This window comes from Rhinoraja longicauda, chromosome 10, assembly GCF_053455715.1.
Source record: "Rhinoraja longicauda isolate Sanriku21f chromosome 10, sRhiLon1.1, whole genome shotgun sequence".
In the NCBI taxonomy this organism is placed as follows: Eukaryota; Metazoa; Chordata; class Chondrichthyes; order Rajiformes; family Arhynchobatidae; genus Rhinoraja; species Rhinoraja longicauda.
The window spans coordinates 61,044,238-61,068,118 of NC_135962.1; the positions used below are offsets into that span (position 1 = coordinate 61,044,238).

The window sequence follows — 23,881 nt, forward strand, 5'->3', positions numbered from 1 at the left end:
ATCTCGGTCCTAAAAGACTTCCCCCTTATCCTTAAGCTGTGACCCCTGGTTCTGGACTTCCCCAACATCGGGAACAATCTTCCCGCATCTAGCCTCTCCAACCCCTTAAGAATTTTATATGTTTCTATAAGATCCCCCTCAGTCTTCTAAATTCCAGCGAGTACAAGCCTAGTCTATCCAGTCTTTCTTCATATGAAAGTCTTGCCATCCCAGGGATCAATCTGGTGAACCTTCTCTGTACTCCCTCTAAGGCAAGAACGACTTTCCTCAGATTAGGAGACCAAAACTGCACACAATACTCCAGGTGCAGTCTCACCAATGCCCTGTACAACTGCAGGTAACTCAGCGGGTCAGGCAGCATCTGTGGAGAACATGGATAGGTGACGTTTCGGATCAGGTCCCTTTTTCAAGCCTGTTTCAACAGTGTATCTCTAAATACTGTATCCGCATAAATCTTCTCTGCACTCTCTCCAGCTAAATTACATCCTTCCTATAGCAGGGTGACCACTAGTGGGAGAGTCCAGGGCCAGAACCCACAGCTTCAGAATAAAAGGATGTACCTTTAGAAAGAAGATGAGGGGGACTTTCATTGGCCAGAGGGTGGAATCATGTGGAATCTGACCAGAATGCGTGGACTTCATTTACACAGGCGGCGGTGGAGGTCAACTCAATGGATATGTTTGAAGCGGAGATTAATAGGTTCTTAATAAGTGAAGGCATCAAAGGTTCCAAGAAGGCAGGAGAATGGGGTTGAGTGGGAAAGAGATCAGCCATCGAATGGCGGCGTAGACTTGAATGGCCAAATGGCTTCATTCTGTTCCAGTGTCTTGTTGTTGTCCCCCCTTTCTACCCGTGACGCAAACACCACTCCCCACGGCCCCGCTATACTCCCCACGGTCCCTGACTGACGAAGGCCAGTGTGCCAATAGTCCTCCTCACCACCCCGTCCACCAGTGACTCTTCTGCTGTGAGGAGCTGACCTCTGGGAGGGTCACAGAGCCCTACCTCAGCAGCCAGACTGCGACACGATTCCTGGAGCTGCTCCAGTGTCTCCCCGATCTCCGTCAGTGACCCTGGGGGATTTGGCTCCACCCCTGGGGAGGGAAGTCTGTCTCAGTCTCTCCAGCTCCCCCTCCTTCACCTTCAACAGCTCACGGAGATCCTGAAGTCAAAACCACACCGTCAGTCCAGGGTCAGGGCGAGGGAGCACACTGATCCACACAACCCCCCTCATCGAAACGTATAAGATTATTAAGGGGTTGGACACGTTAGAGGCAGGAAACATGTTCCCAATGTTGGGGGAGTCCAGAACCAGGGGCCACAGTTTAAGAATAAGGGGTAGGCCATTTAGAACTGAGATGACGAAAAGCTTTTTCAGTCAGAGAGTTGTGAATCTGTGGAATTCTCAGCCTCAGAAGGCAGTGGAGGCCAATTCTCTGAATGCATTCAAGAGAGGGCTGGATAGAGCTCTTAAGGATAGCGGAGTCAGGGGGTATGGGGAGAAGGCAGGAACGGGGGTACTGATTGAGTATGATCAGCCATGATCACATTGAATGGCGGTGCTGGCTCGAAGGGCCGAATGGCCTCCTCCTGCACCTATTGTCTATTGTCTATCCCACCTCTCCACAGGGATAGGTCCCTCTGTATAACCTTCCCCACCACCACCCCCCCCCCCCCCAAACCCCTGGGTCAGACCCCAGCCTGTACCCACTCCCGGGGACCTGTTATTCTATATATCACCCCAAGCCCTGCTCCCCTCCCAGATTCCCCCACCCCAACCCCCATCCAGAGGTCAATCCCTCCCCACTCAACAACTTGCTGCCTCCCCCACCCATCCTTTAAACTTTACCCCTACACTCAATCCCCTCCTACCCCTCACCCAACACTCCCCCCTCGCTCACCCTCCCCACCCCATTGCAGTCTCCCGCTTCCTCACTCCCCCCACCCCATAATCCCCCCCCCGTCTCCCACTCCCCCTCCCCACCTCCCTCCCGTTTCCTCACCCCTTCCCCATACTGCCCCTGCTCCCCCTCCCCCCCCGATCATCCTTACCCCCTCCCCTCACTGACCTGCTGGAGCTGCTGCTGGAGGGCGGGCAGCTGCCCCTCCACATGCGCCCAGCTGTGCTGCAACTGCTGCAGCTGTGCCTGCAGCTTGGTGGCTCTTGGCAACTGCAGGGGCCAGCAGTCTCTGCCCACGACTCACCGCGGCCGCCTGCAACGCCCGCCGCTCCTCCAGCCCTGTCCACACGTCCTGCAGGCAGCAAGGGCAAGATGTTGGCACCACACACTCCCCCAGGCAAAGCCGGGCACGGGGCAGAGACGGGAGGGCAGGGGGAGACAAGGGAGAGGGCAGGGGGCGACATGGCGGGATGGGGGGGAGACAAGGGAGAGGGCAGGGGAGACATGGGAGAGGGCAGGGGGAGACAAGGGAGGGCAGGGGGAGACATGGCGGGATGGGGGGGAGACAAGGGAGAGGGCAGGGGGAGACACGGTGGGGCCAGTGGGGAGGGGCAGTAGGGGAGACGGAAGTGGGGGAGACGGGAGGGCAGGGCAGGGGGAGAGAGGGCTGGACTAACTCCAAAGACTGGAGCGACTAGGCTTGTATATACTGGAATTTAGAAGGATGAGAGGGGATCTTATTGAAACATATGAGATTATTAAGAGGTTGGACACATTAGAGGCAGGAAACATGTTCCCAATGTTGGGGGAGTCCAGAACAAGGGGCCACAGTTTAAGAATAAGGGGTAGGCCATTTAGAACGGAGATGAGGAAGAATTTTTTCACCCAGAGACAATAGACAATAGGTGCAGGAGGAGGGCCATTCAGCCCTTCGAGCCAGCACCGCCATTCAATGCGATCATGGCTGATCACTCTCAATCAGTACCCCGTTCCTGCCTTCTCCCCATACCCCCTCACTCCGCTATCCTTAAGAGCTCTATCCAGCTCTCTCTTGAAAGCATCCAACGAACTGGCCTCCACTGCCTTCTGAGGCAGAGAATTCCACACCTTCACCACTCTCTGACTGAAAAAGTTCTTCCTCATCTCCGTTCTAAATGGCCTACCCCTTATTCTTAAACTGTGGCCCCTTGTTCTGGACTCCCCCAACATTGGGAACATGTTTCCTGCCTCTAATGTGTCCAATCCCCTAATTATCTTATATGTTTCAATAAGATCCCCCCTCATCCTTCTAAATTCCAGTGTATAAAAGCCCAATCGCTCCAGCCTTTCAACATACGACAGTCCCGCCATTCCGGGAATTAACCTAGTGAACCTACGCTGCACGCCCTCCATAGCAAAAATATCCTTCCTCAAATTTGGAGACCAAAACTGCACACAGTACTCCAGGTGCGGTCTCACCAGGGCCCGGTACAACTGTAGAAGGACCTCTTTGCTCCTATACTCAACTCCTCTTGTTATGAAGGCCAACATTCCATTGGCTTTCTTCACTGCCTGCTGTACCTGCATGCTTCCTTTCATTGACTGATGCACTAGGACACCCAGATCTCGTTGAACTCCCCTCCTCCTAACTTGACACCATTCAGATAATAATCTGCCTTTCTATTCTTACTTCCAAAGTGAATAACCTCACACTTATCTACATTAAACTGCATCTGCCATGTATCCGCCCACTCACACAACCTGTCCAAGTCACCCTGCAGCCTTATTGCATCTTCCTCACAATTCACACTACCCCCCAGCTTAGTATCATCTGCAAATTTGCTAATGGTACTTTTAATCCCTTCGTCTAAGTCATTAATGTATATCGTAAATAGCTGGGGTCCCAGCACCGAACCTTGCGGTACCCCACTGGTCACTGCCTCCCATTCCGAAAGGGACCCATTTATCCCCACTCTTTGCTTTCTGTCTGTCAACCAATTTTCTATCCATGTCAGTACCCTACCCCCAATACCATGTGCCCTAATTTTTGCCCACTAATCTCCTATGTGGGACCTTGTCGAAGGCTTTCTGAAAGTCGAGGTACACCACATCCACTGACTCTCCCCTGTCAATTTTCCTAGTTACATCCTCAAAAAATTCCAGTAGATTTGTCAAGCATGATTTCCCCTTCGTAAATCCATGCTGACTCGGAATGATCCCGTTACTGCTATCCAAATGCTCAGCAATTTCGTCTTTTATAATTGACTCCAGCATCTTCCCCACCACTGATGTCAGACTAACTGGTCTATAATTACCCGTTTTCTCTCTCCCTCCTTTCTTAAAAAGTGGGATAACATTTGCTATCCTCCAATCCACAGGAACTGATCCTGAATCTATAGAACATTGAAAAATGATCTCCAATGCTTCCACTATTTCTAGAGCCACCTCCTTAAGTACCCTGGGATGCAGACCATCAGGCCCTGGGGATTTATCAGCCTTCAGTCCCATCAGTCTACCCAAAACCATTTCCTGCCTAATGTGGATTTCCTTCAGTTCCTCCATCACCCTAGGTTCTCCGGCCCCTAGAACATTTGGGAGATTGTGTGTATCTTCCTCAGTGAAGACAGATCCAAAGTAACGGTTTAACTCGTCTGCCATTTCTTTGTTCCCCATAATAAATTCCCCTGTTTCTGTCTTCAAGAGAGTTGCAAATCTATGGAATTCTCTGCCTCAGAAGGCAGTGGAGGCCAATTCTCTGAATGCTTTCAAGCGAGAGCTAGATAGAGCTCTTAAGGATAGCGGAGTCAGGGGGTATGGGGAGAAGGCAGGAACGGGGTACTGATTGAGAATGATCAGCCATGATCAATAGACAATAGGTGCAGGAGGAGGCCATTCGGCCCTTCGAGTCAGCACCGCCATTCAATGTGATCATGGCCTACCTATTGTCTATAACCGTGAATGTCATCACAGTTAGACAGGGTGGTCAAGAAGACTTTCGGCACATTGGCCTTGATCAGTCAAGGTAGACACAAAATGCTGGAGTAACTCAGCGGCTCAGGCAGCATCTCTGGAGAGAAGGAATGGGTGACATTTCGGGTCGAGACCCTTCTTCAGACTGATGTCAGGGGAGGGGGTGGGACAAAGATAGGTTGTGGTCGGAGACAGGAAGACTAGTGAGAGAATTGGGAAGGGGAGTGGGGGGGATGGAGAGAGAAAGCAGGGACTAAAGTTAGAGAAGTCAATGTTTATACTTGGTGTATACTACCAGAGCGAAATATGAGGTGCTGTTCCTCCAAAGTTCGTCACTCAAGGTACTGAGTATAGAAGGGTTGTTAAGTTACAGTTGTACAAGGCAATGTGAGGCTGTATTTGGAGTACTGTGTTCATTTTTGCTGTTGCTGTTAAGCTGGCAAAGGTGCAGAGAAGATTTACGAGGATGTTGACAGGACTTGAGAGCCTGAGCTACAGGGAGAGGTTGGGCAGGCTGGGATTCTATTCCTTGGAGTGCAGGAGGATGAGGGGTGATCTTATAGAGGTGTATAAAATAGATCAGGTGAATGTACCCAGAGAACTATTACGTAGAGTTGGGGAATCAAGAACTAGAGGGGAAATGGGAACCTGAGAGGTAACTTTCTCACACAGATTGGCAGATATATGGGATTAGTACAGATGTCAAGGGTTATGGGGAGAAGGTAGGAGAATGGGGTGAGGAGGGAGAGATAGATCAGACATGATTGAATGGCGGAGTAGAATTGATGGGTTGAATGGCCTAATTCTGCTCCTATTACTTATGACAAGATAGAACAAGGGGCCACAGTCTAAGAATAAAGGGGAGGCCATTTAAAACTGAGGTGAGAAAAAACTTTTTCACCCAGAGAGTTGTGAATTTGTGGAATTCTCTGCCACAGAAGGCAGTGGAGGCCAAATCACTGGATGGATTTAAAAGAGAGTTAGATAGAGCTTTAGGGGCTAGTGGAATCAAGGAATATGGGGAGAAGGCAGGCACGGGTTACTGATTGTGGATGATCAGCCATGATCACAATGAATGGCGGTGCTGGCTCGAAGGGCCAAATGGCCTCCTCCTGCTATTTTCTATGTTTCTATGACATGGAGCGAGCTGTCGGAGGAGGTACTATAACAATATGTAAAAGACATTGAGCGATGTACATGGATAGGAAAGGTTTAGAGGGATACGGGCCAAACACAGGCAGATGGGACGGGTGTAGATGGGGCGTGTTGGTCGGCATGGGGAAGATGGGCCTGTCTGTGTGACCCTGTGACCCACGGCGGTCCCTCACCAGGAAGAGGTTGGTCTGGTTCTCTTGGCCCTCAGTGCCGCTGGGTAACCTCTGACCCCAGCGCTCCAGCCGCCTCTCGGCCGCGTCCAGCCACGCGGTCACGGCGTCGCACTCATCCCCGAACCTGCCAACGTCACATGCCCCGGCATCAATGACAGAACACCCTGCTGAGGGCAGACACAGGACGCCAGACTCCCCCCACCACACTCTCCACCCCTCCCCTCCCCAATCTCCCCCCTCCCCACTCTCCTCCCCTCCCCTCCTGTCTCATCTCATCTCCCCTCCCCCCCCCCAATCTCCCCCCACCATTCTCCTCTCCCCTTCCCCCCCAATCTCCCCCCACCAGTCTCCTCTCCCCTCCCCTCCCCAGTCTCCCCCCACCAGTTTCCTCTCCCCCTCCCAACACCAGACTGCCCTCGCCCAAGGGGGTAACACCTCCCACTTGCCGGCACTAAACGCTGCCATTTCTCCGCCTGCCCTCTATCCCACTGTGTCCTTCGGCAGCCTTTCTCACAGTCGGCAACTACAACTATTTCTGTGTAGGAAAAAAACTGCAGATGCTGGTTAAAATCGAAGGTAGACACACAATGCTGGAGTAACTCAGCGGGTCAGGCAGCATCTCTGGAGAGAAGGAATGGGTGACGTTTCAAGTCGAGACCCTTCTTCAGACTGAAGAAGGGTCTCGACCCGAAACGTTACCCATGCCTTCTCTCCAGAGATGCTGCCTGACCCGCTGAGTTACTCCAGCTTTTTGTGTCTACCTACAACTATATTTTTGCTGTCTAAGGACTGGGGACCGATGTTCCATAAGGGGCTAGCATGGACAAAGGGCAGAATGTCCTCCTGTGCCACCGAGATTCTATCATTTCTCAGCACTCAATTTTTAAATGTTGTGAGTCGCTGCCTCAACTCCCTCCTTCTCGCTCCCTGCACCCACCACCCTCTGTATCTCTGCCTCCACTACCTCCTCCAGCAGCTCGCTCCATGCACCCATCACCCTCTGTATCTCTGCCTCCACTACCTCCTCCAGCTGCTCGCTCCATGCACCCATCACCCTCTGTATATCTGTCTGTCGTATCACTACCTCCTCCAGCAGCTCGCTCCATGCACCCATCACCCTCTGTATCTCTGCCTCCACTACCTCCTCCAGCTGCTCGCTCCATGCACCCATCACCCTCTGTATATCTGTCTGTCGTATCACTACCTCCTCCAGCAGCTCGCTCCATGCACCCATCACCCTCTGTATATCTGTCTGTCGTATCACTACCTCCTCCAGCAGCTCGCTCCATGCACCCACCACCCTGTGTGAAACAGTTGCCCCTCAGCTTCCTAGTCAAAGAGTCATACAGCACGGAAACAGGCCATTCGGCTCAACTTGTCCATGCCACCAACATGCCCCATCTATGCTGGTCCCACCTGCCCGTGTTTGGCCTACATCCCGCTGAACCTTTCCTATCCATGTACCTGTCCAAACGTTTCTTAAATGTTGTGATAGTCCCTGCCTCAGCTACCTCCTCTGGCAGCTCGTTCCATACACCCACCACCCTCTGTGTGAAAAAGTTGCCCCTCAGCTTCCTATTAAATCTCATCTTAAACCTCTGTCCTCTGGTTCTTGATTCCCCTATTCTGTGGGAAAGACTGTGCTTTCATCCTATCTATTCCCCTCATGATTCTATACACCTCTGCAAGATCACCCCTCAGCCTCTTGCGCTCCAAGGAATAATGCCCTTGGTCACTGTGAAATGAAGAACAGTACAGCACAGGAACAGGCCCTTCGGCCCACAATGTCCATGCCGAACATGATACCGTTAAACTAATCTCCTCTGCCTGCACGTGATCCATATCCCTCCATTCCCTGCATATCCATGCTCCTATCCAAAAGCCTCTTAAACACCACTATCGTGTTCCAGGCCCCCACCACCCTCTGTGTAAACAACCTGCCGTGCACATCTCCTTTAAACTTTCCCCCTCTCACCTTATGCCCTCTAGTAACCCTCTCATCATTTTGTAAACTTCTATCAGGTCTCCCCTCAGCCTCCGGTGCTCCAGAGAAAATAATCCAAGTCTGTCCAACCTCTCCTTATGGTCAAGGGCTTTATTTTCAAAGAGTCAAGAGTGCTTTATTGTCATATATAGCTAATATCCATCAGAGTATAGATCCTAGTTAGACACAAAATGCTGCAGTAAATCAGCGGATCAGGCAGCATCTCGGGAGAGAAGGAATGGGTGACGTTTCGTGTCGAGACCCATCTTCAGACTAATGTCAGGGGAGGGGGCGGCCCCACCACGAAACGTCACCCAATCCTTCTCTCCCGAGATGCTCCCTATTATCTATTAACCCGATGAGTTACACCAGCATTTTGTGTCTGCCTTCGATTTTAACCAGCACCTGCAGTTTTTTCCTACAGAATATAAACGCTGCCTCACACATCTCCTTTAAACTTGCCCCACTCACCTTCAAGTTATGCCCTCTAGTCTTTGACAACTGTATTACTGTTTATTGAACTTTAAAAAAATTTTTTTTAAGTTATCAATCGAGTACTGTGTTTACAGGCCTGTTAAGCGGCTGTAAGTAAGAATTTCATTGTTCCGTTTACACATGGCAATAAAACACTCTGGGTTCCTGGAGTTATAGAGTTATACAGCTTAGAACAGGCCCTTCGGCCCAACGTGTCCACACCTTGACTGAGAGTAGGAGGCAGAGGAGTGACCTTGCTGAGATGCCCAAGATCATGAGAGGTAGGGATAAAGTGAATGCTCAGGGTCTTTTCCCCAAGGTGAAGGTTGTCATTAGTGTTGCCAACTTCCTCACTCCCAAATAAGGGACAAAGGGTGATGTCATCGCCCTGTGCCCCACGTGACCTCACCCAGCCAGCGGCCGCGTGCTCCCGCTCCACCAATAGCGGCCACCCGGGCCGGGAGGCAGGTTGCTATGCAAGCTCTGTTAGGCGGCGCCCGGGCCTACACTGTCCGGGACGACAGCGGCCCCCGGGCTATAGTGTCTGGGCCTACAGTGTCTGGGCCTACAGTGTCCGGGACTACAGCGTCCGGGACTACAGCGTCCGGGACTACAGCGTCCGGGCCTACAGTGTATCGGCCGACAGTGTCTGCGCCTAGTGTCTGGGCCTACAGTGTCTGGGCCTACAGTGTCTGGGCCTACAGTGTCTGGGCCTACAGTGTCCGGGACAACAGCGTCCGGGCCTACAGTGTCTGGGCCTACAGTGTCTGGGCCTACAGTGTCCGGGACAACAGCGTCCGGGCCTACAGTGTCTGGGCCTACAGTGTCTAGGCCTACAGCATCCGGGCCTACGGTGTATCGGCCTACAGTGTCTGGGCCTACAGTGTCTGCGCCTACAGTGTCTGGGCCTACAGTGTCCGGGCCTACAGTGTCTGGGCCTACAGTGTCCGGGCCTACAGTGTCTGGGCCTACAGTGTCTGGGACTACAGTGTCTGGGCCTACAGTGTCCGGGACTACAGTGTCTGGGCCTACAGTGTCCGGGCTACAGTGTCCGGGACTACAGCGTTCGGGCCTACAGTGTCTGGGCCTACAGTGTCCGGGACTACAGTGTCTGGACTTACAGTGTCCCGGCCTACAGTGTCTGGGACTACAGTGTTCGGGCCTACATCGCTGTCCGGGCCGAATACGGGACAAGGGCGATCCCGCACAGAACAAACCAATCTAGACCAAAATACGGGATGTCCCGGCTAATACGGGACAGTTAGCAACCCTAGTTGTCATTGTTTTGTTTCCGTACACTGCTCTTGCCCCTTGCCCTGTCCCTGGGCTTCTCCCTGGGGAGGCAGACTGACCTGTGGCGGAGCTGCAGCTTGGTGCTAAGGCTGTGGACCTCGTGCTTTGCCCGGTCCCTGACGGAGATCCAGGCGTCCTCCATGGTCTGCAGCTTGTCTTCCAGCTCCGGGCTGTCCACAGACCGCAGCAGAACCTCCCCGCGCCTCAGCGCCTCCTCCATCTGCGGCCAGCTCCCCTCCACACCATTGCACACCTCCTGCCAGGAGTACAAACACACCGGCTCACAGTCACAGATTTTAGATTAGTTTAGAGATTCAGCATGGAAACAGGCCCTCGGGCCCACCGGGTCCGCGCCAACCAGCGATCCCTGCACACTGACACTATCCTACACCCACTAGGGACAATTTTTACATTTACCAAGCCAATTAACCTACAAACCTGCACGTCTTTGGAGTGTTGGAGGAAACCAAAGATCTCGGAGAAAACCCACGCAGGTCACGGGGAGAACGTACAAACTCCGTACAGACGGTGCCCGTAGTCAGAATCAAACCTGGGTCTCCGGCGCTGAATTCGCTGTAAGTCAGCAACTCTAACACTGTGCCACCGTGCCGCCCAAATGGAGACAAGACCTTCCGCCCATGTTGTGCATACCGACCAAGTTGGCATACTGGCTGAGTCCCTTTCCCTGCATTGGGTCCATATCCTTCTAAACCTTTCCTATCCATATATCTGTCTAAATGTCATTTTAAAAGGTTTTCGGTTGGGTTTATTATTGTCACATGTACCGAGGTACGGTGAATAGTTTTGTTTTGCATGCGATGCAGTCAGATCAGATAATACTATACATAAATACTTTCAAGTCCAACTCAAGTACAACAGGTAGAGCAGAGGAGAAGATACAGAGTGCAGAATATAGTTCTCTGCATTGTAGCGCATCAGTTCCACAGACAAAGTCCAATGTTCGCAATGGGGTCGAGGTGAATCGGACAGTGCCCTAACTTATGGAAGGACCGTTCAGAAGCCTGATAACAGAGGGGAAGAAGCTGTTCCTGAGTCTGGTGGTGCGCGCTTTCAAGCTTCTGTACCTTCTGCCGGATGGGAGCGGGGAGTGGGAGGAATGACCGGGGTGGGACGTGTTAATTGTATGTGCTTCAATAACGGCTTATTCCTAATATGGATCACTGCTTGAACAGCCAAGACCATGAGATATTGCAGAGAGTTACAGATGTACCCAGTCCCACACAGGCAAGACTCCCCACCACTGACTCCATCTACTCTTCACATAGCCTCAGAAGAAAAGCCAAGATAATCAAAGACTACTCCTGGTCGAGTTGCTGCTGCACAGCATCAGGAACTCCAGTTAGACCCTGACTACGGGTCTTGCCTGTGTGGCGTTCGCACCTTCTCCCTGTATCTGCGTGGGTTTCCTCCAGGTGTTCCGGTTTCCTCCCACATTCCACAGAGGTGCGGGTTTGTAGGTTAATTGGCCCTCTACAAATTGCCCCTAGTGTATATGGAGTGGATGAGAAAGTGGGATAACATAGAACTAGTGTGAACAGTGATTGATGGTGACGTGGACTTGGTCGGCCGAAGGGCCTGTTTCCATTGAGACATGAAGTCATACAGCGTGGAGACAGGCCCTTCGGTCCAATGCCCATGCTGACCAACATGCATCATCCTTCAATCAATCAATTAAAATGGGACAAGCACAGATGGGGATCTTGGTCAGCATTGACGAGTCATAGAAACATGGAAAATAGGTGCAGGAGTAGGCCCGAGCCAGCACCGCCATTCAATATGGTGATGGCTGAGTCAGGCTGAAGGGTCTGTTTCCGTGCTGCATCTTCCCACCTATCGGAAGCGGTGAGCCGGCAGATGGAGCTCCGCCCTGGTGCGGCCGAGACTCACCTGGCAGGTGTGGAGGTATTCCATCTCCCCCTCGCTGCTCTCCCTCGCCGCCTCCCCCACCACCTGGGGGTCCGACAGTCGTGAGCTCAGGGTGGCCAGCATCTTCTCCAGAACCTCGACCTCCGTCTCCAACTCAGCCCAGCACTTCCGGCACGCAGAGGGGAGGGAGACAAAACCACACGTCAAGGAGCAGTGTTAGCTCAGTGTATTATTGTCACTTAGGGTTGCCAACAGTCCCGTATTAGCCGGGACATCCCGTATTTTGGGCTAAATTATTTTGCCCCATACGGGACCGCCCTTGTCCCGTATTAGTAGGGTTGCCAACTTCCTCACTCCCCATGAAGAGACAAGAGGGGACGTCACCGCCCCGCGCCCCACGTGACCTCACCCAGCCAGCGGCCGCCATTGGTGGAGCGGGAGCACATAGCCGCCGGCTGGTGAGGTCATGTGGAGCGCGGGGCGGTGACGTCACCTTGTCCCGTATGTGGGAGTGAGGAAGTTGGCAACCCTATTGTCACGGGTTCCCAGAATACAGTGAAAAGCTTTTTGTCGCGTGCTATCCAGTTAGTAGAAAGACTATACATGATTACAATCGAGCCACTACAGTGCAGTTACAGGATAAAGGGGATAACATTTACACCAAGAGCTAGACCCTTGCAGGGACCCACCCCCCTCGCTGTGTCACGCAGGAGTACCGCACAGAAACAGCCCCTTCGGCCCATCAACCACATTCACCTCATTCCCCGTTGGTACTGCCCCTCCCTCAGTACCACCCCTCACTCAGTACCACCCCTCCCTCAGTACCCCCCCTCCCTCAGTACCACCCCTCCCTCAGTACCACCCCTCCCTCAGTACCACCCCTCCCTCAGTACCACCCCTCCCTCAGTATCACCCCTCCCTCAGTACCACCCCTCCCTCAGTACCACCCCTCCTAGAGTATCACCCCTCCCTCAGTACCACCCCTCCCTCAGTACCATCCCTCCCTCAGTACCACCACTCCCTCAGTACCCCCCCTTCCCTCAGTACCACCCCTCCCTCAGTACCCCCCGTCCCTCAGTACCATCCCTCCCTCAGTACCACCCCTCCCTCAGTACCCCCCCTTCCCTCAGTACCACCCCTCCCTCTGTACCACCCCTCCCTCAGTACCACCCGTCCCTCAGTACCACCACTCCCTCAGTACCCCCCTTCCCTCAGTACCACCCCTCCCTCAGTACCCCCCGTCCCTCAGTACCCCCCTCCCTCAGTACCACCCCTCCCTCAGTACCACCCCTCCCTCAGTACCACCCCTCCCTCAGTACCCCCCCTTCCCTCAGTACCACCCCTCCCTCAGTACCACCCCTCCCTCAGTACCACCCCTCCCTCAGTACCACCACTCCCTCAGTACCACCACTCCCTCAGTACCCCCCCTCCCTCAGTGCCACCCCTCCCTCAGTACCACCCCTCCCTCAGTACCACCCCTCCCTCAGTATCCCCCCTTCCCTCAGTACCACCCCTCCCTCAGTACCCCCCCTCCCTCAGTACCCCCCCTTCCCTCAGTACCACCCCTCCCTCAGTACCACCACTCCCTCAGTACCCCCCGTCCCTCAGTACCCCCCGTCCCTCAGTACCACCACTCCCTCAGTACCACCACTCCCTCAGTACCACCCCTCCCTCAGTACCATCCCTCCCTCAGTACCACCCCTCCCTCAGTACCACCCCTCCCTCAGTACCACCCCTCCCTCAGTACCACCACTCCCTCAGTACCACCCCTCCCTCAGTACCATCCCTCCCTCAGTACCACCACTCCCTCAGTACTCCCCGTCCCTCAGTACCACCCCTCCCTCAGTACCCCCCCGTCCCTCACCTGCAGGGCGGTCTCTGCGTGGAGCCCGTGCCTCAGTGCCTGGGACTGCAGCTCCCTGTGCCTGCCCTCCAGCTCCAGCCACACTACCCGCTGCTCAGCAACTATCCGCTCGGGAACGTGGCCGGAAATCTGTTCCGCCCGGATCATGTGGTCTTCCAGCCCTCGGTAAAACAGCTGTGGGGAGAGTCACGGAGTCACACAGCTCGTAAACAGGCCTTTCGGTTGTGAGAGTCCCTGCCACAACTACCTCCCCTTTGTTGCATACACCCGCCACCCTCTGTGCCATAAAAATGTCCCTCGGGTTCCTACTAAACGCGGCGCAGCGGTAGAGGTGCTGCCTTACAGCGTCCGAGCACCCTGCTTCATTCCTCACTACGGGTGCTGTCCGTACGGTGTTTGTACGTTCTCCCCGTCACCTGCGTGGGTTTTCTCCCTCACTCCAAAACGTACAGGTTTGTAGGTTAATTGGCTTGGTGAAATTATAAATTGTCCCTAGTATGTAGGATAGTGTTAGTGTGGGGATCGCTGGTTGGCATGGACTCGGTGGGCCGAAGGGCCTGTTTCCGTGTTGCATCGCTAAACTAAATTAAAATCTTCCCTCCTCACCTTAAACCTGTGCCCTCACAGTGGCGGGGCTGTGGGGGAGAACGGGAGGGAGGGAGGGGGGGGCACAAGGTGGTCACGCCAGCACCCCCACACTGCGGGCAGCACCAGCGAGGCCCACAGCTCATCCAAGGACCCCCACCGATGCTGGTGTCACCGTTCCCCCCCCACCCCAGGGTGCCGACACTGGGGGATGGGACCCACCCAAGGGTGCTACCACTGGTAACACGGTCTCCATCCCCACCCCAGGGTGCTGCCCATAACTGTGGGAGGGTCCCCGCCCTGAAGCATCACCCATGGATGTCCCCCAGAGTTGCTCCCTGAGCCGCTGGGTTATGGCAGCACTGGTTGCCAGTCTGGCTGCCGCTGACCAGTGACAGGATGTCAGGCAGTGCCTGGGTGCAGGGACGGTGGCACGCCTACCTTGTGGCTGTGCAGGTGGGTGCGGAGATCAGCCAGAGTCCCAGTTGGCAGCCTGTCTCTGGGGCCAAGCCTCTCCTGCCCCAGCTCCACCAGGCTGGCCGTGCCCTGCATCAGCCCCTGGTACAGACGCCCCATCACCAGGCTGTGTGCCAGCTCAGCCTGCTGCTCGCCCACCAGCCCCATCGTGCCATCAAATGCCTCCTGCAAAACACAACGAGGAACAGTAGGCCACAGGTCCTTCAGCCCACAATGTCCTAGCAACGCAGAGCGGTACGAGGGGACGGGCATCACTGGGGCAGCGGCAAACCTGAGGGGGGTGAGGTGGGGCAGGGAGGAGGAGCCGGGGCAAGGGGGTCAGACTGGGAGAGACAGAGCAGGCGGAGAGAGGGAGAGAGGGGGCGGGGGGGGGAGGGGGAGGAGAGAGGGAGCGGGGAGGGAGCTGGGGAGAGAGGGAGCAGGGGGAGGAAGAGGGGGGAGAGAGGGGAGTGGGGGGGGGAGCAGGGCGCACGTTGGGGGAGAGGGGCAGCGTGGCGTAGGCCCGCTGCCCCTGGGAGAGGCACCAGTCACTGTGGGGTACCTCTAGCTGCTCAAGCCTCCGCATCCACTGCGGCCCCAGGTCACAGCGAGTAGCCTTGTCCCTCAGTGACAACAGCTCCACGTCCAGGGAGTCGAGATCAACAGCCATCTGCTCCAGCCACTGGGGGGGGGGGGGGGAGGAGGAAGGGGATGGGGAGAGTGGGAATGAGTAATCAATCACAGCACTTTGATACACAAAACGCATGCTGTAACCCACCAATACACCCCACTGTAGCACTGATACACCCCACACTGGAACACTGATACACCCCACACTGGAACACTGATACACCCCACACTGGAACACCAATACACCCCACACTGGAACACTGATACACCCCACACTTTGAACACTGATACACCCCACACTGGAACACCGATATACCCCACACTGGAACACTGATACACCCCACACTTTGAACACTGATACACCCAACACTGGAACACCGATACACCCCACACTGGAGCACTGATACACCCCACTGTAGCACTGATACACCCCACACTGGAACACTGATACACCCCACACTGGAACACTGATACACCCACACTGGAACACTGATACACCCCACTGTAGCTTGTACTCGCTGGAATTTAGAAGACTGAGGGGGGATCTTATAGAAACATATAAAATTCTTAAGGGGTTGGAGAGGCTAGATGCGGGAAAATTGTTCCCGATGTTGGGGGAGTCCAGAACCAGGGGTCACAGCTTAAGGATAAGGGGGAAGTCTTTTAGGACCGAGATGAGAAAACATTTCTTCACACAGAGAGTGGTGAGTCTGTGGAATTCTCTGCCACAGAAGGTAGTTGAGGCCAGTTCATTGGCTATATTTAAGAGGGAGTTAGATGTGGCCCTTTTTGCTAAAGGGATCAGGGGGTATGGAGAGAAGGCAGGTACATCCTACTGAGCTGAATGATCAGCCATGATCATATTGAATGGCGGTGCAGGCTCGAAGGGCCGAATGGCCTACTCCTGCACCTATTTTCTATGTTTCTATGATACACCCCACACTGGAACACTGATACACCCCACACTGAAACACTGATACACCCCACACACTAGAACACTGATACACCCCACACTGGAACACTGATACACCCCACACTGGAACACTGATACACCCCACACTGGAACACTGATACACCCCACACTAGAACACTGATACACCCCACACTATAACACTGATACACCCCACATTCTGGGCGTGAGACACACATCTCACTCTGACAGAATTTGGAGCCGGGGCCAGTTTGATCACCTCTTAAATCAGCGGGGATCTGTGCCTGGCCAGGGTTGGCTGTTGTTGCAGAGAATTCTCTGCCGCTGCTGGCACCGACTCAATCAGTGTGCAGCGAACTGATAATCCCTTGGACGCACCTCGGCCAGAACTAATCAGGAAAATGAACCATCCACAACACCTGGATCACGGGTAAGCTAAGGACTCTGCAGCAATGTGGGGTGTATTGTGTGGAGGACAATCCGTACACTAGTTCCATCCTAAGCACCAGGGACAATTTACAGAAGCCAATTAAGAGGGATGCAAAAAGTGGGGGTTGGTGGGGAGACACCCCACATTTGGCCAATAGCGATCGTGTGGTTGGAGAATTCAGGGGTGTGGGTGATTTCTGAGAGAGAGGGTGGAGGAAGTGTTGCTGCAGGTTTAGGTTTATTATTGTCACGTATACCGAGATAGAGTGAAAAGTTTTGTTCTGCATGCTAACCAATCAGATCAGGTAATATTATAAATACAATCAAGCCAAACGTTAACAATAGGTGGAGCAAAGGGGAAGATACAGAGTGCAGAATATAGTTCTCAGCATTGTAGTGCATCAGTTCCACAGACAAAGTCCAATGCCCACAATGGGGTAGAGGTGAATCGGACAGTACCCGAGCTTATGGAAGGACCGTTCAGAAGCCTGATAACAGAGGGGAAGAAGCTGTTCCTGAGTCTGGTGGTGCACGCTTTCAAGTTCTGAATCTTCTGCCGGATGGGAGCGGGGAGAAGAAGGAATGATCCGGGTGGGACAAGTCTTTAATGATGTCGGCTGCTTTCCCGAGGCAGCGTGAAGTGTAGATGGAGTCGATGGAGAGGTTTCTAGTCTGTGTGACAGACTGGGTTACATTCACAACTCTCTGCAATTTCTTGTGGTCTTGGACAGCGCTCTTCCAAAACTAAACCGACAGTATGTTTTCTGTGGTGCATCTGTGCAAGCTTGTAAGAGTCACTGGAGACACGCCGAATTTCCTTAGTCTCCCGAGGAAGTAGCGGCATTGGTATGCCTTCTTAGCGTCGCATCAGTGTGCTTGGTCTGTGACAGACTCAGGTTCGATCCTGACTACGGGTGCTGCACTGTAAGGAGTTTGTACGTTCTCCCCGTGACCTGCGTGGGTTTTTTCCGAGATCTTCGGTTTCCTCCCACACTCCCAAAGACGTACAGGTATGTAGGTTAATTGGCTGGGTAAATGTTTAAAAAAATTGTCCCTAGTGGGTGTAGGATAGTGTTAATGTACGGGGATCGCTGGGCGGCACGGACTTGGTGGGCCGAAAAGGCCTGTTTCCGGCTGTATATATATGATATATGATATGATATGATATCATTGGCAATATCAGATCATTAATATACTAATTTAAGGAAGGACGTCCTTGCTATTGAGGCAGTGCAGCGTAGGTTCACAAGGTTAATCCCCGGGATGGCGGGACTGTCATATGAGGAAAGATTGGAAAGACTGGGCTTGTATTCACTGGAATTTAGAAGGATGAGAGGGGATCTTAAAGAAACATATAAAATTATGAAAGGACTGGACAAGCTAGATGCAGGAAAAATGTTCCCAATGTTGGGGGAGTCCAGAACCAGGGGCCACAGTCTAAGAATAAAGGGGAAGCTCTAGGGGTTAGTGGAATCAAGGGATATGGGGAGAAGGCAGGCACAGGTTACTGATTGTAGATGATCAGCCATGATCATAATGAATGGCGGTGCTGGCTCGAAGGGCCAAATGGCCTCCTCCTGCACCTATTTTCTATGTTTCAATTAACACCAACACGCTTGATTCAGGACAGGGAATGCGGCAGGAGTAGCTGGGTAAGTTGTCGATGATGTGAACGTGAGTATGAGCTGTGAAGAAGGGTATCTTGTCAATGAGTGAGGGGGAAGCGACGGTGCAAATGTTGCACTTCACTGCTTGGGGATGGGGACGAGTCGGCCTGGCTACCACCAGCATCCTCCGCGTGGGATTCACCCTCCCTCAGACAGTCACAATGCAGCTTTATACCACTTTGAAGTAAAGGAATATGAAGTATTGTGTGCAGTTCTGCTCTCTCCATTGCAGGGTGGATGTGGAGGCTTTGGAACAGGTGCAGAGGAGGTTTACCAGAAAAATTTCAAAAAAGACACAAAGTGCTGGAGTTGCTCACGAGGTCAGGCAGCATCTATGGAGAACATGGATAGGTGACGTTTCACAGAGTGCTGGAGTAACTCAGCGGGTCAGGCAACCTCTGGAGAACATGGTTAGGTGACATTTCGGATAGGAACGCTTCTTTTGACCGGAATGACATATCAGATACAGGGAGAGGTTGGACAGACTTGGATTGTTTTCACTGCAACTCCAGAGGTTGCAGGGAGGCCTGATTGGTTTATAAAATTATAAGAGGCATAGATGGAGGGTCAGAACCTTTTACCCCCAGGGTGCAGGCAGAGATTAGTTTAACTTTGCATCATGTTCGGCACATTGTGGGTTGAAGGGCCTGTTCCTGTGCTGTGCTGTTCTGTGCTCTATGTTCACCGCGGGGAACTAGTGCCGGAAGGTAGACACAAAATGCTGGAGTAACAGTGGCGCAGCAGTAGGGTTGCTGCCTTACAGCAAATGCAGCACCGGAGACCCGAGTTCGATCCCGACTACGGGTGCTGTCTGTACGTAGGGGGTATGGGGAGAAGGCAGGAACGGGGTACTGATTGAGAATGATCAGCCATGATCACATTGAATGGTGGTGCTGGCTCGAAGGGCCGAATGGCCTCCTCCTGCACCTATTGTCTATTGTACGGTTTGTGTATTCTCCCCGTGACCTGCGTGGGTTTTCTCCGATATCTGCAGTTTCCTCCCACACTCCAAAGATGTACAGGTTTGTAGGTTAATAATTTTGTTGGTAAATGTAAAAAATCAGAAGTGTCCCCAGTGGGTGTAGGATAGTGTTAATGTGCGGGGATCGCTGGTCGGCGCGGACCCAGTGGGCCGAAAGGGCCTGTTTCCGTGCTGTATCTCTAAACTAAACTAAACTAACTCAGCGGGACCGGCAGCATCTCTGGAGAGAAGGAATGGGTGACGTTTCGTGTCGAGACCCTTCTTTACACTGATGTAAGCTTGGGCAGCTTACACCCCAGTGGTATGAATATTGACTTCTCTAACTTCAAGTAGCCCTTGCTTTCCCTCTCTCTCCATCCCCTCCCCCGTCCCAGTTCTCCGATCAATCTTACTACCTCCAACTACATTCTACCTCTGTACCGCCCTCTCCCGACATCAGTCTGAAGAAGGGTCTCGTCCCAAAACATCACCCATTCCTTCCCTCCAGCGATGCTGCCTGACCCACTGAGTTACTCCAGCATTTTGTGTCTATCTTCGATTTAAACCAGCATCTGCAGTTCTTTTCTGCACACATAGTGCTAGAATTGTATACGTCCCAGGCGAGAGCGTGTTGTGAGCCCTGTGGACGGCGCCTGGTAGCACATCAGAGGGGCAAGGATTTACGAGGGTCTTGTCAGCTTGGGAAGATCTGGCAAGAGGGATGAGGCTGAGGTCATTCAGTTTGGAATGAAGGTGGAACAGCTTCTTGCAATCAAGGATCAGGCTCAGGAACTGACTGCACAACACAAGTGGAGCGATTGGGCTTATATTCGCTGGAATTTAGAAGGATGAGAGGGGATCTTATTGAAACATATAAGATTATTAAAGGATTGGACAAGTTAGAGGCAGGAAACACGTTCCCAATGTTGGGGGAGTCCAGAATCAGGGGCCACAGTTTAAGAATAAGGGGTAGGCCATTTAGAACTGAGATGAGGAAGAACTTTTTCACCCAGAGAGTTGTGAATCTGAGGAATTCTCTGCCTCAGAAGGCAGCGGAGGCCAATTCACTGGATGCTTTCAAGAGAGAGTTAGATAGAGCTCTTAAAGATAGCGGAGTCAAGGGATATGGGGAGAAGCAGGAACGGGGTACTGATTGTGGACGATCAGCCATGATCATAGTGAATGGCTGTGCTGGTGCAAAAGGCCTCCTCCTGCACCTATTGTCAATTGTCTGTACTACCCCACTCCACCTCAGTGAAGATCTACTGCAGACCTGCTTTACATCGCACTCTGCACTTCACTTTGCACTATTATCGTCTAGCTACTTGATTGAATTGACCAATCAAAAGATTAAGCTGGGAAACAGGCTCCCTGCACACTGGGGGCAATATAAGTACAAACCCAAATGTCTTTGGAATGTGGGAGGAAACTGAGCACCCGGAGAAAACCCACATGGTCACAGGAAGAACATGCAAATTCCACACACAGGCAGCACCTGAGGTCAGGAATGAAGCCGGGTCTCTGGCGCTGTGAGGCAGCGGCTCTACCCGCTGCACCACTGTCCCACCTCAGTATTACTGATAATATACTGTATATGATTATTGTGCATTTATTTGTAAGTTGTGTTCATGTGTCTGTAAAGCTGCAGGAAGTGGGAGTTTAATTGTTCCTTTCACAGTACATATGACAGTGAAACTCTCGACTCTTGATGAAATTGCAAGTGGTTTAACTGAGAGGAGACACAAGGAACTGCAGATGCTAGTTTACAAAGAAGGACACAAAGTGCTGGAGTAACTCAGCGGTCAGGCAGCATCTGTGGAGAACATGGATAGGTGACGTTTCACAGAGTCCTGGAGTAACTCAGTGGGTCAGGCAGCATCTGTGGAGAATATGGACAGATGGTCAGGTCAGAACTTCATTCTGAAGAATGGTCCTGGCCCTGTGAAGCTGCTTGTCACGGTTTTCCAGCTCCGATTCCTTCTACCCGATGGTAGCAGCGAGATGAGATGGTGGTGTGGGTCTTTGATGAAGCTGGTTGTCTTTATGAGGCAGCGCCTCCTGTAGATCCCTCGATGGTGAGCAGGTCAGTTCCGGGTGGGCTGGAGGATCTTCTCCTTTGCTCTACCTATTGTACTTGAGTTTGAACTGATTGTGTTTATGAATGCAGGTGCTCCTCAGCTTACGATTGGGTTCCTTTCCATCGCAAACCGAAAATATTGTAAGTGTAAATGCATGAACACACGTGATCACGAGGCCGGAAGCGAGCTGCGGTCGCCACGGGGCGCTGCCATTTGCACCGTGGCAATGTGGGAATATCGCAAGTCGAAGCTTCGTAAGCCGGGGAGCACCTGTAGTATCATCTGACCTTATTGGATAGCATGCAAAACAAAGCTTTTCACTGTACCTCGGTGCACGTGACAATAATAAACCTAAAGCTACCGAAGGTTCTTTGACCTGAAGCATTGACTCCTGCTCCTCTTCCCCACAGATGCTGGCCGACCCAATGAGAGATTCCAGAATGTTCCGTCTGCGTGATTTGTTGCTGGGCGAAGGAGCCGCTCCATACCTGCAACTGTTCGCCTGTATCACAAGCCGCCGACTCCAGCAGTCGTTGCTGGACCACCGCCTGTCTCCCTGACACGGTCACCTGTAGCTGCCCCAGCTGCTCCTGTGGGGGGCAACACAAGATAACAACACCAGGGGCTGGGGAATCACGGACACACAAGAGACTGCACGTGCTGCAACTGGAGCTACACACAAAGTGCTGGAGCAACTCAGCAGATCAGGCAACAAACCATACTGCGTGGAAACCCGCCCTGCGCCCAACTTGGAAAATCTCTGGAGAACATGGATAGGTGACGTTTTGGGTGGGACCCTTCTACAGGTGATGGTGTAGAGGGGTGAATGCTAGGGGGGAACAAAGTATAGGGGATGGTGTAGAGGGGTGAATGCCAGGGGGGAACAAGGTCTGGCAAGTGATAGGTGGAAAAAAAGACAGTGCTGAGTAACTCAGCAGGTCAGGCAGCATCAGTGGAGAACATGGTGACGTTTCTTGTTGGGACCATTCTTCAGACTGATTGTGGTGGGGTTGGGAGTAGAGGAGAGAAGCAGGAAAGGCTTGGCAAGTAATGGGTGGATAGAAGTTGGGGGGGGGGGGGGGTTGCTAGGCTATAACACTGATACACCCCACACTGGAACACTGATACACCCCACACTGTAACACTGATACACCCCACACTGTAACACTGATACACCCCACACTGGAACACTGATACACCCCACATTCTGGGAGCCAGATACACATCTCAGAGCTCTGACTGAATTTGGAGCCGGGGCCAGTTTGATCACCTCTTAAATCAGCGGGGGTCTGTGCCTGGCCAGGGTTGGCTGTCGTTGCAGATAATTCTCTGCCGCTGCTGGCACCGACTCACTCGATGTGCAGCGAATTGATAGTCCCTTGGACGCACCTCGGCCAGACCTAACCAGGGAAGTATATCGATCACAGAACAGTACAGCAGAGCAGCCCAGCAATGTCTGTGCCGAACATGATGCCAACTATTGGAAAGAATGGGCTTGTATTCACTGGAGTTTAGAAGGATGAGAGGGGGTCTTATAGAGACCTATAAAATTATGAAAGGACTGGACAAGCTAGATGCAGGAAAAATGTTCCCAATGTTGGGGGAATCCAGAATCAGGGGCCACAGTCTGAGAATAAAGAGGAGGCCATTTAAAACTGAGGCGAGAAGAAACTTTTTCACCCAGAGAGTTGTGAATTTGTGGAATTCTCTGCCGCAGAGGGCAGTGGAGGCCAATTAACTGGATGAATTTAAAAGAGTTAAATAGCTCTAGGGGCTAGTGAAATCAAAGAATATGGGGAGGAGGCAGGCACGGGTTACTGATTGTGGATGATCACCCATGATCACAATGAATGGCGGTGCTATGTCTATGTTTTTTGTATGTTTAACTAAAGATAGACACAAAGTGCTGGAGTAACTCAGGCAAGGTCAGTCAGGTGGCATCTCTGGAGAACATGGATAGGTGACATGTTGGTTTGGGACCCTTCTTCAGACTGAAAGCTGGGGGTAGTGGGGCTGTGAAGAGCTGGAGGCAACGAAAGACCAGGACCTATCAGGGCCGGCAACAAATGATCTGAGGAAGAGCGGTAGCTGGCAGGTCCATTGTTGGCTCGGGAATGTGTGATCTCAAGAGAAAAAATGTGGAGAACTGGGGCGGCTCAGTGGCGAATGGTAGCGTTGCTGCCTCAAAGCACCAGAGCCCCGGGTTCGATCCTGACTACGGGCGCTGTCTGTACGGAGTTTGTACGTTCTCCCCGTGACCACGTGGGTTTTCTATCAGTGCCCCGGTTTCCTCCTACTTCCCAAAGATGTACAGGTTTGTAGATTACAGGTGCTCCCCGGCTTACGATGTTTTGACTTGCGATAGTGCAACCAGCAGCGACCCTTAGCGAGCCGCCGCTCACTTCCAGCCACATGATCGCGTGCATTAGAAGCATTTCAACTTACAATACTTTCGGTTTCCAAT

At 52.7% G+C, this 23,881-nt stretch overlaps 1 protein-coding gene across 1 annotated transcript in view; it reads right to left on the bottom strand.

Moving 5' to 3' along the window:
* Nucleotides 1-1,004: 1,004 nt before the first annotated feature.
* LOC144597539 (nesprin-2-like) overlaps nt 1,005-23,881 on the bottom strand; it is a 76,028-nt gene continuing 53,151 nt past the window's right edge. Inside the window, exons 27-35 of the mRNA XM_078407018.1 lie at nt 21,906-22,007; nt 15,284-15,403; nt 14,707-14,907; nt 13,681-13,854; nt 11,838-11,981; nt 9,989-10,185; nt 6,179-6,302; nt 2,070-2,253; nt 1,005-1,162 (exon numbers count right to left, since the gene is read on the bottom strand). Coding sequence (XP_078263144.1) covers nt 1,152-1,162; nt 2,070-2,253; nt 6,179-6,302; nt 9,989-10,185; nt 11,838-11,981; nt 13,681-13,854; nt 14,707-14,907; nt 15,284-15,403; nt 21,906-22,007 — 1,257 coding nt within the window. The 3' untranslated portion in view covers nt 1,005-1,151. The remainder of the gene's footprint in view (nt 1,163-2,069; nt 2,254-6,178; nt 6,303-9,988; nt 10,186-11,837; nt 11,982-13,680; nt 13,855-14,706; nt 14,908-15,283; nt 15,404-21,905; nt 22,008-23,881) is intronic.